General features: G+C 37.8%; 1 protein-coding gene across 1 annotated transcript in view; it reads right to left on the bottom strand.

Annotated features, from left to right (window-relative positions):
• sn (fascin domain-containing protein singed) overlaps positions 1 to 14176 on the bottom strand; it is a 65147-nt gene that overhangs the window by 18925 nt on the left and 32046 nt on the right. Inside the window, exons 3-5 of the mRNA XM_074088816.1 lie at positions 13784 to 13892; positions 3513 to 3660; positions 280 to 465 (exon numbers count right to left, since the gene is read on the bottom strand). Of these exons, the coding sequence (XP_073944917.1) occupies positions 280 to 465; positions 3513 to 3660; positions 13784 to 13892 (443 nt within the window). The remainder of the gene's footprint in view (positions 1 to 279; positions 466 to 3512; positions 3661 to 13783; positions 13893 to 14176) is intronic.

Raw genomic sequence — 14176 nt, 5'->3', positions numbered from 1 at the left:
ATTGACATCCGATAAAACTTCCGTTTCAAAAATAACAGAACCGGAACCGAAACGGATGTTCAATATCAAACGGAAGTTCCGACTTAACGGAAACGGAATCGGAGCTCCGTAACATCCCTGGTGCAGTCACCAGCATTAATATCTGCCACAGCGGAGCGTACAAAAATATCTGACACGTCCTTCCGGCCCTAGAAATAGAGTCGTATCAGATATTTATGCACGCTTGTTGTGTCAGATATTGGTGCTGGTGACTGTACATACACGTGTCAGTGTCCTCACCTTTCCGCCAGCGCTGAGATACTTGTTGTTGCAAGTGTGGAGCGCATACTTCCCCCCCTCATCGGCGCGGAACTCCAGCGTGAAGAGCGTGTCCTCACCCCACGGCACGTTCGCGTCCACGTGGATTTCGTCCAGCGTCTCCGACAGGTGGGCAAAGCGCTTGCGCCCGATGGAACGGAGATTCATCTGCGGAAAAGGAGGAGTAAGTTACCTATAAGCTGTCTTCGAACACTGGACTACGACTATTCCACTACCAATGATTTTATAAGATAAAAGATGTGGAACAAAGTTGTCGAGACTTGTACTTTTGTTGTGGTAATCCAGCAATCAACAACAATCGTGGGAGGTATTACTAACTATTGACGGTTGAATCGACAAATCTGATGGTGCAAGTACCACAAGTATTTCAAGGCACAAATGTACAGGAACCATTTGACGCTCTGACTGTAACACACTTATGGAAAGAATGGAAAGACAAAAAAAGAAAATGCAGGATTTTCCGTTCTCATAATCCGTCAAAGTTAATGAGTAACAACTACGCCGCGGCTGAAGCCGTGGTGGCCTGAAGCCGTGGTGGCCTAGTGGTTTGACCTATCGCCTCTCAAACAGAGGGGGTCGTGGGTTCAAGCCCCGGCTCGCACCTCTGAGTTTTTCCAAATTCATGTGCGGAATTACATTTGAAATTTACCACGAGCTTTGCGGTGAAGGAAAACATCGTGAGGAAACCTGCACAAACCTGCGAAGCAATTCAATGGTGCGTGTGAAGTTCCCAATCCGCACTGGGAACTGTAGCCCAAGCCCTCTTGTTCTGAGAGGAGGCCTGTGCCCAGCAGTGGGACGTATATAGGCTGACATGAACTACGCCGCAGTAAAATCAAACAATATTTTGTTAAGCAATTCGAAGTTACGTACAAATTTAGGTAAGTAATTCAATGGGAAATGAATTATAACAGCATGCCACTGCCAGGTAGTACACATGTTTTAACCCCCGACGCAAAAAGAAGGGTGTTATATATAAGTTCGACCGCTGTGTGTCCGTCCTTCTGGTTGTGTGTGGCACCGTAGCTCTTAAACGGGTGGACTGTTTTTTTATTTGAAATCCGGTTTTCTAGCGATGGTTCGTAGACATGTTTCATCAAAATCGGTTGAGCCGTTTTTGAGATATTGAACTTTGAAGTGACAATGTCTGGGGTTTTCCAAATTTTTGTTCCGTTAGGTTAATGTTAAATGCATACAGCCACCATCACCAATATCTGAGACAACAAAGTATGCAGAAATATCTGATATCGTCGTTGATACTGCAATACCGCGTTACTGGCTTTTTCCATAAGGTATAATTTTCACTGTCAGAAGAGTACTAACATTCCGAAAGATATAAGGGACAGTGACTTAAGTGGGTTTAAGCAAAAACTATTTAGACTGCTCGTAGGGAAATGCTATTATTCAGTTAATGATTTTTTAAATGATTATTGTAAATAAATAATGCATGTTTTAATTTTTAATCTTAAATTTTGATTTTAACTAATTTTTCTTACCAATTTATTTTTTTATGAAATGGCCATTAATATCACTTTTGACATTTATCTTAATAAGTAGGTTTTGTTTTGAAGATTCAGGATAGTATAGCATTGTATGGAATTCTTATATTTTTTTGTGGAATTGACATTAATATCACTTTGACATTTTAATAGGTTCTTTTATTTTTATTTGAATTAGCACTTTTACTGCAATAAACAATTTGTACGCCGCAAGGTAAAACACGTAGGACTTCTTTTCTTTTTTATGTGTACCAACTGTATTTAATTATTACTCATCAAGCAAATAAAATATTTTTATCTTTTTATTGTACTGATCTGACAATGAAAATTGTACCTTATGGAAAATGCTAGTTACGCGGTATTGCAGTAGCAACGACGATATGACTATTGTAGGGCCGGTAGGACGTATCAGATATTCTTGCACGTTCCGTCTCCGTCTTGTATCAAAATAGTAAACTCTCGTGTTTGCTATTGTTGTGTTAAAAAAAACCAATCATGCTAATAAAAACCCGCAAGCCGCTATCGAACCGTCGATTTGCTATGAAACTAAATGATGGGCAATTAGTACAAGTGTGCGTGACTTAAATTCGCTCATTCCCAAGAATTCAGCGACAATTAATAAATGTTCAGATGATCCACAAAATTAATCGAATTACACTACTCATAAATGGCAGCTAATTACTAATAACAACGCTATATAGTCTACACGCTTGCTGGTCACGCAACTAGCTGTACGTGCCGTGGATCCAATATCGCTTGCGGCTAGCATACAGACGCAACGTTGCACATATGATCGGTATCTATAGATATGGCTGCATGATACTATATCTACTGTGACTGTGAGATGTTTTTGATGACATGATTTGTGATAGAGCACGTCACAGCATCGTGTGGAAATGAGGTATAGAGGCTAACGTAGAAGGAATTATACAATATAATACAAATATTCTTTTTACTTCCTATGCTTGTAAAGTTCGTATTTGTGCTGGATCTAGGCGACATAAAATGACTTTTTCACGATACTGCTCGAAAATGTGGCCATAGATAACTTAAATCCAGTACCCAGAACTGCCTATATATGTACATTTAACAGCGGACTCATTTATGGCTCGCAAAACACGACAACAATGTTAACACATTACGAAAACAGGTCGTATCAATATATGTATTTCATAATACGATACGACTTTTTTTGGATATAATTTCTGAATTTCATTCCTGGCGTGCTGAGCTGGCGTGCTGGCGTGCTGGCGGGAAGGGTGACACTATTTTTATTTCCTCGCAGTGATCGTGAAAAGCACAATGTTTAGTGTCGGCCAAACGTGCAATAGATGAACTCGTATTATCCAAGTCCAAACTAACTCGTTCATCTATTGCTTACTTTCGTGCCTCTACAACGATGTACTATTTAGCTATCATGGCAATTCCCGCTGAAGTTAATTTTATTTTAAGGTGCGGACATACTATTAAAACCTGACGCCACGCCACGCCACGCTTAAGCGCTTGCGAAACGCCATCCAACGCGTGTCAGTACTAATCAGACTCATATATGTATTTATTAGTTAGTTACAGGCCCTAAGTTCAAAATTCGAATTTTGTATCTTGCCGTCCCGCTGACGCAAATTTTATTTAATACGAGAGTGAGAGGGACGATTCGATACGAACTTCAATTTTAGGATTTTAGTAGGGGGTTACCTGTGGGCGCGCAGCGAGGTGGACGTGCCAGAGCTCGGAGTCCCCTGGCACCTTGGCTGAGCAGGCCAGTTTGTCAGAACCCGAGCCCAGGAAGTAGCCGCGCTCCACGTTGCGCAGCGCCCAGCGCCCGCTGTTGTCTTCAGACACACTGGAACAACCATCTCCTTTAAATACGTAGTCCATGTAAAGTTACGATACAATGCAATTAGATACTCTTTGGGTGAAACAGGCGTAATTTTTTGAGTTGTGTCGCGTAATTTCGGTTTTATACATAAGCACAGAATAAGTAACAGTACAAGTAAGATAAGTCCAGTTTCTGAACTCTGCACGGCAACTCAAAATGAGTTGTACACATTGTCTGAAACAAAAATTACGCCACTCACAATTCAAAAAATTACGCTCGTCTCGCATCGCACTTTAATACATTTAGCACCACATAAAAACTATACGGAAAACCGGGTAGGTACATGGAGAAAATACACATATTATAAGGTAACCGGCCGCCTTTGTCGAAATTAAATCAAGAACTGTTTACACTATGGAAACTACAAAAATCAGAGCAATTTTAACAAAAGTGTGTCACCTAATTATGTATTACATTCAAAAATTTGACTTTGTATAGAAATAAAATTAAAAAATAGGCTGATTGCAATTCTGACTCACAAACAAAGGGCTCAAATTCAAAAAATTCAAATTCAAATGATTTATTCAGTAAATAGGCCGCAATAAGCACTTTTACACGTCATTTTTTTTAAACTACCAGCGCTTTCGGAAAGACCATCATTGCCAAGAAGAATGCGCCGCAAGAAACTTGGCAGAAAGTCATTTTTTCATCAAAATATAATTACAAATAAAATACTTAAAAACTATATTATACAATTAAAGAAAAAGAAATACAAAAAATAATAATACAGGAAATACAGGGATGTATGGGGTCCCTTAGTTACAATACTAAACACTAAGTGGCTGTTTCACTATCCACTGATCAGCGCCAAGTGACGGCCAAATGCGATGCCGTCTCCGTCTATTCGAACAAAACAAATAGAGACGGCACCACACCCAACCGCCACCCAACATCAATCAATGGATGGTGAAAACAGCCCCTAACTATATCTAAACTATATCTACGTTCAGTGGAAGTGTAGAATGCTTCCACCGTCATAAATTTTAAAATAATAATAACAATAATTTAGTTCTGAAATATACATTTCAGGTCAAGTAACCATTAAGCTTTTGGATTTCGAAGGCAAGTTCACGTCTGCCGCCCCCAAAGTTAGCTCACACGCACTCATGTCATGCTCTGAAAGCAGAGCGGTACCGAGGGCATGGTATTGCTTCCGTTCCCATAAGCTCTATGGGATCGTCTTGGGAACTTCGACGTCGCGAGCCTGTGACTAGAATTTAAACTAAAAATATAAAAGTTTAAAATCCATAAGCTTAACAATATACAGCCTTAAACATAACAAGGGGATGTATAAAGTCCCTGAGTTAATAATAAAATTATTATACAGCAAGGGGATGTATAAAGTCCCTATGTTAATAATAAAATTCCTAATCTAAATAATTCAGAGATGTATATAGTCTCTAAATGTCAAAGTAAACTAATTAAATTAATTAATTTATACAATCTTCAGAGGTGTAAAAAGCCTCCAAGGTCAAAAACTAATAATAATTACACACAATCGACTGCATAAAGTAAGCAGCAAAGCAAACATGTGTTCAGACTACTAATAATCATTTAGAAGACTAGAACTATCGCTGAATGGCATGTTTAAATCAATTAAGTGTCTATTGTTTTCGGCAGTCTCGTCTCAAGCATACCACTCTATAATACGGTATTTGACAACTCCTGATTTTGCCATATCTTAATATTATTATCAAAATATAGATATACAGATAGTGTTTAGCGAAGAGAAAATTTAAATCGGTTGAAAATTGGATTTATAGTGATTTTTTGAAAAATCTATATACCTGTCTCTTTCTCAAACGCTTTTCTCTATGCAGCAAGTATGGCGTGTGACGTCACATGCCAGTATGTCTTTCTCTGTCTAATCTTGAATTTCAAACCATTATAACTTTGTTATTTGTAAAGGTAGCTTAAAAATTGTTTCTCTATTCGATAACAGGCATTGTGAATTTTTAATTTATACAACATATACAAAATAGTCAAATACCGTATTGTTGGTTTTAGTCTTTTCTGGCCTCTCAAACATAGCTCAAAGCTAATGGTAGTACAGTCAAACCTAGTAGTTTTCGGGAATTCGTTTGCGAAATTACATTTGTACTTTCCGTAAGCTCTGTGGTCAAGGAAGACATCTCCAGGAAACTTGAATACACTGTGAAGTCCAAACTATCGTTCTGAAAGGTTCACTAAGAACGCGTATTTTTATTACGAGAGAGAGGCAAACGAGCATACGCGTCATGTGATTATTTTGAATATGTTTTACGAAATATAACGTAAATAGCCGAGCTGTATAATACTAAATAGGCGGAGTGTATAAGCACAGCATATAACAGTTGATTTAACTTAACAGTCACTCGAAATGAAAACAAAACAGAAAAGCATCAAACCTACCACAACAACACTGGGGCGCGATTAAAATCCTTTTGTCATCAAGTTCTGTTCATGGCGAAAGATACCGTAAGATGCCACTACAAAAACTTATTTTCTGTGAGCGGGAGGCGCAGCACGAAACACAATGGGAAAGGGACTGTACCACTACCATGAGTTTACAGTGACCGTACTCGATAGCGACGGCGTCAGCGCCTCTACAAATAATTTACGCCGTCGCTATCGAGTACGGGCACTGTAAACTCATGGTAGTTGTACAGTGCCCTTAGTGTAAGTTTTCGGTTACAAAATACGTCTCGATCGCGTTCGCGTTAAAATCTCAATTTGTATGGAAACACGAACAGCGCCTCTAGCGGAACGTTTGCGATGTTCGTGTTTCCATACAAATTGAGATTTTAACGCGAACGCGATCGAGACGTATTTTGTAACCGAAAACTTACACTAGGGGTACTGGACGCAGTTTGTTCTCATTAGACGACCAGATGGCCTAGTGGTTAGAGAACCTGACTACGAAGCTTGAGGGCCAGGGTTCGATTCCGGTGTCAGGGCAAATATACGAATGTTTGTATGAAAAATACGAATGTTTGTTCTCGGGTCTTGGGTGTTTAATATGTGTCTAAGTATGTATCTATCTATATAAATATATTTATCCGTTGCTTAGTACCCATAACACAAGCTTTGCTAAGCTTACTTTGGGACTAGGTCGATTGGTGTGAATTGTCCCGTGATATATTATTATTATATTGCAAATGTTGATTCTACAACCGTCAAAGTTCATGTCGAATATCGTGATAACGATGTTCTGCCTTTTCGCCGAATTTTTTTGTAAGAATTTTACTTGTCAACTAACTTTTCGCCGGTATCTCACTTTGACAACTAACTAGGGTAGGGTGCCCAACAATGAACCACCAAAAGATAAACTTCATAAGTCGGTCCAATGTGAATGTATCTAAACATGTTTTTGTGTGACCATTGCCTGGTTATCGGGCTTTTAATTCATAAAACTTTTGAATGATAAGATCTCATTTGCTAGAATTATTTTTAAGTAAATAGATTATTATAATGACTTCAAAGTTTTAGGATACCTTTTAATCACTAGGCCAAATCAAACTATCTAATTATATTCTATTTGTTCTAACATGATTCAAATGACAGATGCTAAACTGATGGAACTAGAGTCCCTCCTACTGTTACGCAAACTATCGATACTTTTGCATGTACCTGGTGCTAAAAGTGGCAATAGCATTATTTGTTAGTTTAAACGTTACGCTATCAAACTGAAAGACTTATTTGAATTTTAAAATGTAATAAGTTCGTTTATTTTACCGCTTTTATTTTTACCGATACCGATAACCCTCACCTCTAGCAATTGCGGCCTATTGAAACAACGTTGTAAGGGGGTTCATTAAAGAAATTAAGTTAATATAACACAGTGCCTACGCAGTAACTTAACAATTTGTTAGCTTTGAGTTCAAATATTAGAACAATCAGCAGTTTTAATGTGATTTCATTTTTTCAAGCATTATAGCTCTGTTGGGAAAAAATAAAAAATTAGTTACCGCCTCACAAAGTTACATAATCATCATGTGTCATTTGAATCATCTTAGAACAAATAGAATATAATAATGTTTAATAAGTACATTAACTAAAATTTCACATGTGGCAGAGTTCAAATTGCTTAACTAAGTTCTGACTACAAGACTTTTTTTTTTAGTTTTCACAGGAAGCATTTTGTATACCATTTATTGCACGAAAGTATCGCTTCCACAATACCGCTGTTCACCATCGAAAATATGGTAGTACATAATTATAAATAGAAATAAATGGAAACAAGTATCAAATAACGGACGATGCCATGGGAACACGCACTCGAAACGACTCTTGCTAACGAAGCTGTATTCTTGCTAACAATAGAGAATTAGGGAACTCATTGGGTTAGCTTGTTAAGTCATTCTTTAGCCATGAATCGTGATTAAGATTTTTACTTACCGACATCATTTAAGTTTTGAGGGAAGTAAATATAGAATCAACTTGCAACATCATTTGATAATTCGCAAAAAAGGGGAAAACTGATTTTTTTTTCAGACGTTGTTTCCTCTAAATTTATTTTAATCATATTGCGAGTAGGTACAGTCACCAGCACCAATATCTGACACAACAATTGTGCATAAATATCTGATACGACTCTATTTCTAGGGCCGGAAGGACGTGTCAGATATTTTTGCACGCTCCGCTGTGGCAGATGTTAATGCTGGTGACTGTACATAGCTAAGTTCCTCTTTTGATTTTTAATGACTCCGTGACAATTGAACTCCATTAAGAACAGTCAAAGAGTTCGGGTTTATTAGTGGATTGGACGTCCAAGGATAATAAAAAGCTCGCTTTAGTTACAAGCTATCCAGGTTTTTGGACCAAGCACTATAGATCGCGAGTCAATTCAAGAAGGAAGTCCTGTCCGAAAGACATCGTGTTCCGCCGGCGGTTCCGGGACACGATGTTAATGGTGATCACGGCGTCAGACATGGTGACGCAACTTCTTCCCTAATGTAGTTTAAAGTTTTACGTGGTTTTACCCTTTCATATACTCGTAGGTAATGTTACCCGATTTAAATAACGAAACGATGCAAACTTTAAAAGAAAAAAAGTATGATTGGAAACAAAAACAACGAATAATGGGAGCAATGCAATGGTAAAAACTCGTCTTTCATAAAACATAAACGCATGGCTCTGAATGGTACCGTTTCCTTTTCAAGGACCTGTCAGTTCTCAAGTAACAAGTTCCCTCGAACCTATAATCACTTATCTTACCAGAGGGAGACACAATCTGAAAGAAGTCTCCTTTACACCCGGAGTGACATTCTCCCCGAGGACTAATATTAAAATGCGTAGTCTAGTCAGCTACGTGCTTATTTGCACAACTGAATACTACGACCGCTGCCTTTGAGGTTATTGTATTCAAAATGTGTAAAATTTTTGATATTACAACAAATGTCAGTGGCATCGTAACTCAAACAAGTGTCAATTAGGGTATTTGGTTGAAAGGTCGTGACTCATACACGAAGTCAAATGCACCTTTCAAAATGGTCCTACTTCGGTCGTCGCACTGGATATAGAAACAAATGCCGCTCATACTTTTCATAACAGTCCCATTTTTATAACAGGTGGCAATTATAACACCTAAAAGTATGAGAAATTATGTTTTAAGACCTGCACAAACACCATGGTTGCAATAAAAAATAGAAATTAAAAAGAGTCCCACCAAAAACGTAAATGTGAAATGATAGCCAAGTTCAATATTAAGAATATGCGTCGTTGTTTTCACCGTTGATGCCTTCACCGACAAAATAATTAAGATCTATATAGGTGCTATGCTAAGTTAATTTAATTTGAGATGTAAAGCAAGTTCGAGATTTGACTTGACCAGATTTTACGTACATTCCTTTTCTAAAATATGGTTTCTCAAGTACCTAATTGTTTTTAGTTCATTGATTTGGACCTCCGCAAAGTAACGCGTGCTTCAATAATAACTTTATAAATCTTAAATAATAAAGATTATTAACTAAGTAATTATGAAACACTGTAATGCTATTCTGGTTTGTAAAAACAAACATGATTCCTCGAATAAGCAGACAACTGCTATATTGGATTTCAAGTTACTTTATAAAAGAAGAATACATTTATTTGGTTTAAAAACAGTTTGTACCTATGAAGTCTTAGGGGCTGTTTCACCATCCATTGATTAGTGTTAACTGGCGGTTAGGTGTGCTGCCGTCTCTATTTTTTTTGTTCGAATAGACGGAGACGGCATCTGATTTAACTCTGTCTCTCTTATTCTAATTTAGGTTAAGGTAAATTAGAATAAGAGAGATGTACTTTTGCAATATGTCAAGCACTTTCGCAATATTTGTATATCGCCGAGAAGCGGTCGCTTCTACAATTTCACACCTGTCGAACGGGCGTCGGAGTGCATACATACAATTATGTTTACACATGCCGCGCAACCCATAAACGTGAACACTTGGATGCACGTCGACGCCATCAGAGTTACGCCTGTCGATTGTATCTTCGATTATTCGCGACTACTTAATCGATTTTCTCACACAGACACACTAAGAGAAACTAAAAAAAGTAATCAAGTTTTGTTCTATCTAGAAAGAGGAACTATAGAATGTAAGGTTTTATGCGTTTTATAAGAACTTCCGAATGTTTCAACTAAAACAATGTTGTTAGATATGCAAATAAAACGTATGTCTTAATGCGGAAACGTATCCGTACGCAATGTACAAAATATATGCAAATCAGTGTTGCATTTAATTGTGTGCTTAATATCCGTACGTAATGTACAAAATATATGCAAATCAGTGTTGCATTTAATTGTGTGCCTAATACTATGTGTAATTTTAGTGGCACACATTTGTGTAGTCTCTGATAAATTAATGCTATGCTCAGAGACGTTCATTAATAAAATTTAACAGTTCAATAATTCAAAATTGGCGCGAAGTCCAACGATCCAGTGCAATGAGTTTTTGACAATTGCAGTAAGTAGCTATCAATTACTTGCTCACCCGAAGCGACCCGAAATTCCGCGAAGTCCATAACCGCGAAGTAAATCCCTGATTCAATAAATTGCAGTATCGTTAGATGGCGTTAGTATCCGTCCGTAACCCATTCGACATTAGTGGTATCCTCCTAAAAGTGTGTGCGTGCGCTTGTTACACCTTCACGCAAAAACTGAAGAACGAATTTGGTTGAAATTTGGTACGTACATAGACAGTTAGACATCTGGTCTGGAATAACACAATAGGTTACTTTTATCTCGATATTCCCACCGGTCGGGATAAAATTCTGGGGAATTCCCATGAGGCTTTAGTAAAATCCCGGAACATCAATTCAACCTCTGGATTTAATTACGCGTGCGAAGCGGCGGGTATACATACACTGGTTGGTTGATAACTAAATGCTTCCCTCCGGCTAAATCTCGAACACACGTTTTCCCAGAAATACAAGCTAGATCGATTGTTATCCCCGAAAACCTCTCAATATCAAATTTCATCAAAATCGTCAGCCGTTTCCGAAATCCCAAAAAAAAAAGTACAAGAATTCTGCCCTCCGAAGCCGAAAGGCGCTATCTAAAAAAAAAACGCTTTTCTGTCATTTACGAGCCATATGATGCAGAATGTTTTAAGCTACACAATAGTTTTAATAACTCAAAAGTGATTTTATTGAGATAGCGCCTTTTCGCTTAGGAGGGCAGAATTGCGCGTTTAAAATATAAGATAAGTGAACAGCTGAAAACCACCCTTAGATATAAGTACAGTTATATTGTAAACAGTGACACATTTCTCCCCCGCAGCACGCAGTTAAACGAGCCAAGTTATTTCCGATACGCTCGTCACTGAGTCATCCGCGTTTTGTTTACTTATTTGGGAGAAATGTGAGTCACAGTCGTCTGCCCTTTCAAAGAACGAGAAAGGTCACCCCTAACACAGCACAGGGTGAGTTCGCATTAATGCACTGAAACAAATTTCTTACTACCTAACTAGCCAAAATGAAAGTTAACTAAGATAAATGTCCTAGCATTTGACATGCTCATGCCCAGTAGATGACAAAATAAAGATGACAAAAACTATATTGCATCGCATCCGCCAAATATCGCCACTACTTTAGAAAAATCTCTTATCACATATCAATTGGTCAACAAAATTGATCCATAAAATAATTATCATTAAGTTAATTCAGTAAAATTATCGATTTTGGGGCACGAGCTTTTTTAAAGTACTTACGATATAGTAAGATTGAAATGGTCGTTAGCTAGAAGAAGTGTTGAATTCAGTTTAATGGTATCAAAAGTAAAATGTATAGAACCACCACCTATTTCACCTTATTTTAGGACTTTGTCAAAATTGTTGAGAGCTAATATTTTTGCTATTGATTGTAAGTAGTCCTCAGTGCACGAGTCGGACTCATATTATTTGTAAAAAACACGACATCATAAATAAACTTTACCATATTGTACCGCACATGGAGTACAACTAATTAATCCAGACAACACGCCATGCGCCACATTAATTGCAAGTTATCTTCTTCTATCAAACTTTAGGTAATTATAAGTATCGTAATGCAATGCAAAATGTTAATGTTGTTAGCAAAGACGTTACTAAATGACCTTTACCACAGCAATCTTAGGAAAAAACTATTATGCAAGTCTAATAAGGCAACGTCAATTAAATTTACAAATGTCAACACAACAATATTCTTTTCCTTACATGTAAAAAGTTTCTGTTAAAAATTTCATTTAGTATGCTTTTTTGTTTTGTTGATTGTATGTATGTACTTGCTTTGTCATCTTAACTATTTACATTACCGTACCGAATTTCATTCAAGTCGATGCCAATTACCGTTGAGGAGTTCCGTCCTGCGGAGACGATCCTGGCCGGACTACCAGAACTTCACTATCGGATTAATAATTGTCACCGGACATAAGTAGCTGGGCCCACATGCCAACTTTCACGTCAATCTGACCACTGGATGTGCGCCAAAATGAACTTTGTCCGAATAACAACAACAAGGGCAAGTCAAAAGCTTGTAGAAAAACTAGATAGCTGAACTTCGTTATAAACCCGACTGAATTTGGTCAAAACGTGACGTAATTGCAGCAAATATGTTGCTAGTAATTAAGGTACTTTAGATTGAATTCGGGTAATTTCCGCGCTTATCAAGCGCGTAACTTCGGTCGCTTAGACAAGCGACAATCCGCTTCTGTTGGGTCAGGCTTCGAGCCTGGAGACTGGTAAAGGTATTGTTAATGTCAGAAGTAATTCTTAATTTGCACGCGACACCACGGCTGCGTCGTAAAGTCGATATCCGACATCCGGTGAGTCAGTTGGATTAGTATTCCGCGGCAGTGAAAAAAAACTCTATTTCCGTTGTCAAGATGACATGAGTTATGATTGCAAAAACTGCAAAAAGTTATGATGCTGTGCTGATAACGCAAGTTTTTGCGATAACGTAAATAACAGATTAATCTAGCGTTTATAGAGGCGGCAGATGGGTTTGCGATAGTTAGAGTCCGACTGAGTAGGAAATGGTTGAAAGAGAAAGTAAAGTTCAGACAGAAAGATGCCAGAGGGGCGTAATTTTTCGAGTTGCGAGTTGCGTAATTTCTGCTGCGTTCGGACTTATACAAAAGTGCAGTTTGTCCCACAAGGCGACTCAAAACGAGTTGTACACATTGAATAAAACCAAAATTACGCGACTCACAACTTAGAAAATTTTAAATTACGCGACTTACAACTTAAAAAAATACGCTCGTCTGGTTTCACCCTTATTATGTTTGTATGGGAACTATGGGAAGTGGGGTTTTAATTTCTATTTTGTGGTTACACTCAGCAGTATTTTAGGTTTCCTGCCTCAAATGGATAGGATAAACGGTACCCTAATAATAATAATAGATCATGGTCTCCTTTTACCATTTTTTCAAGAACGAATCATATTGAAATTAAAACTCTATTCCAACCAACATTACTTTCTATTCTTTATATAAGAGGTACGTGACCCACTGTGGAACCTTTTCGTAGAAAAAGTCATAGTGGCATCGCATTGCTTGACAAGAGAATTTATTGACACTTACTGTGAGAACGTTGTACGGTGGGTCAGAAATCAAAGGTTCGACAAACTCGTAAATAAAAAAAAAGATTACCTAATGTGAAATTTGCTGCCAGCCTCCTTCTCTTCAGAGTCGCATGTGACGTTGCCGAACGAATCCACTGCCAGATACTTGTCCAGGTGTGAACGAAGGTAGATCATACCTGGAAAGACATGGTTATACTGCAACTTATTACAGTCAAGGGCAAAGATATCGACGCGGCCAAAGTTACAACAATATACAAAAAATAAATAATAAAAATACAAAAATATTTGTTTGCTTAATAATTCACAAGTTTACAGTATAACTTTATGCCCAGAGGACCCCAGCAGCCACCCTTTTACGATCACTTTAACTTTATTAGTCGTGCAGTATTGCATCCTATGTATTTTTATGTATGTACACGATATATTATGTATACACGACTTTATGCACTTAACATTAAGA

This window comes from Choristoneura fumiferana, chromosome 6 (genome assembly GCF_025370935.1).
Source record: "Choristoneura fumiferana chromosome 6, NRCan_CFum_1, whole genome shotgun sequence".
Classification (NCBI taxonomy): domain Eukaryota; kingdom Metazoa; phylum Arthropoda; class Insecta; order Lepidoptera; family Tortricidae; genus Choristoneura; species Choristoneura fumiferana.
This window is presented reverse-complemented; position numbering and strand designations above follow the sequence as displayed.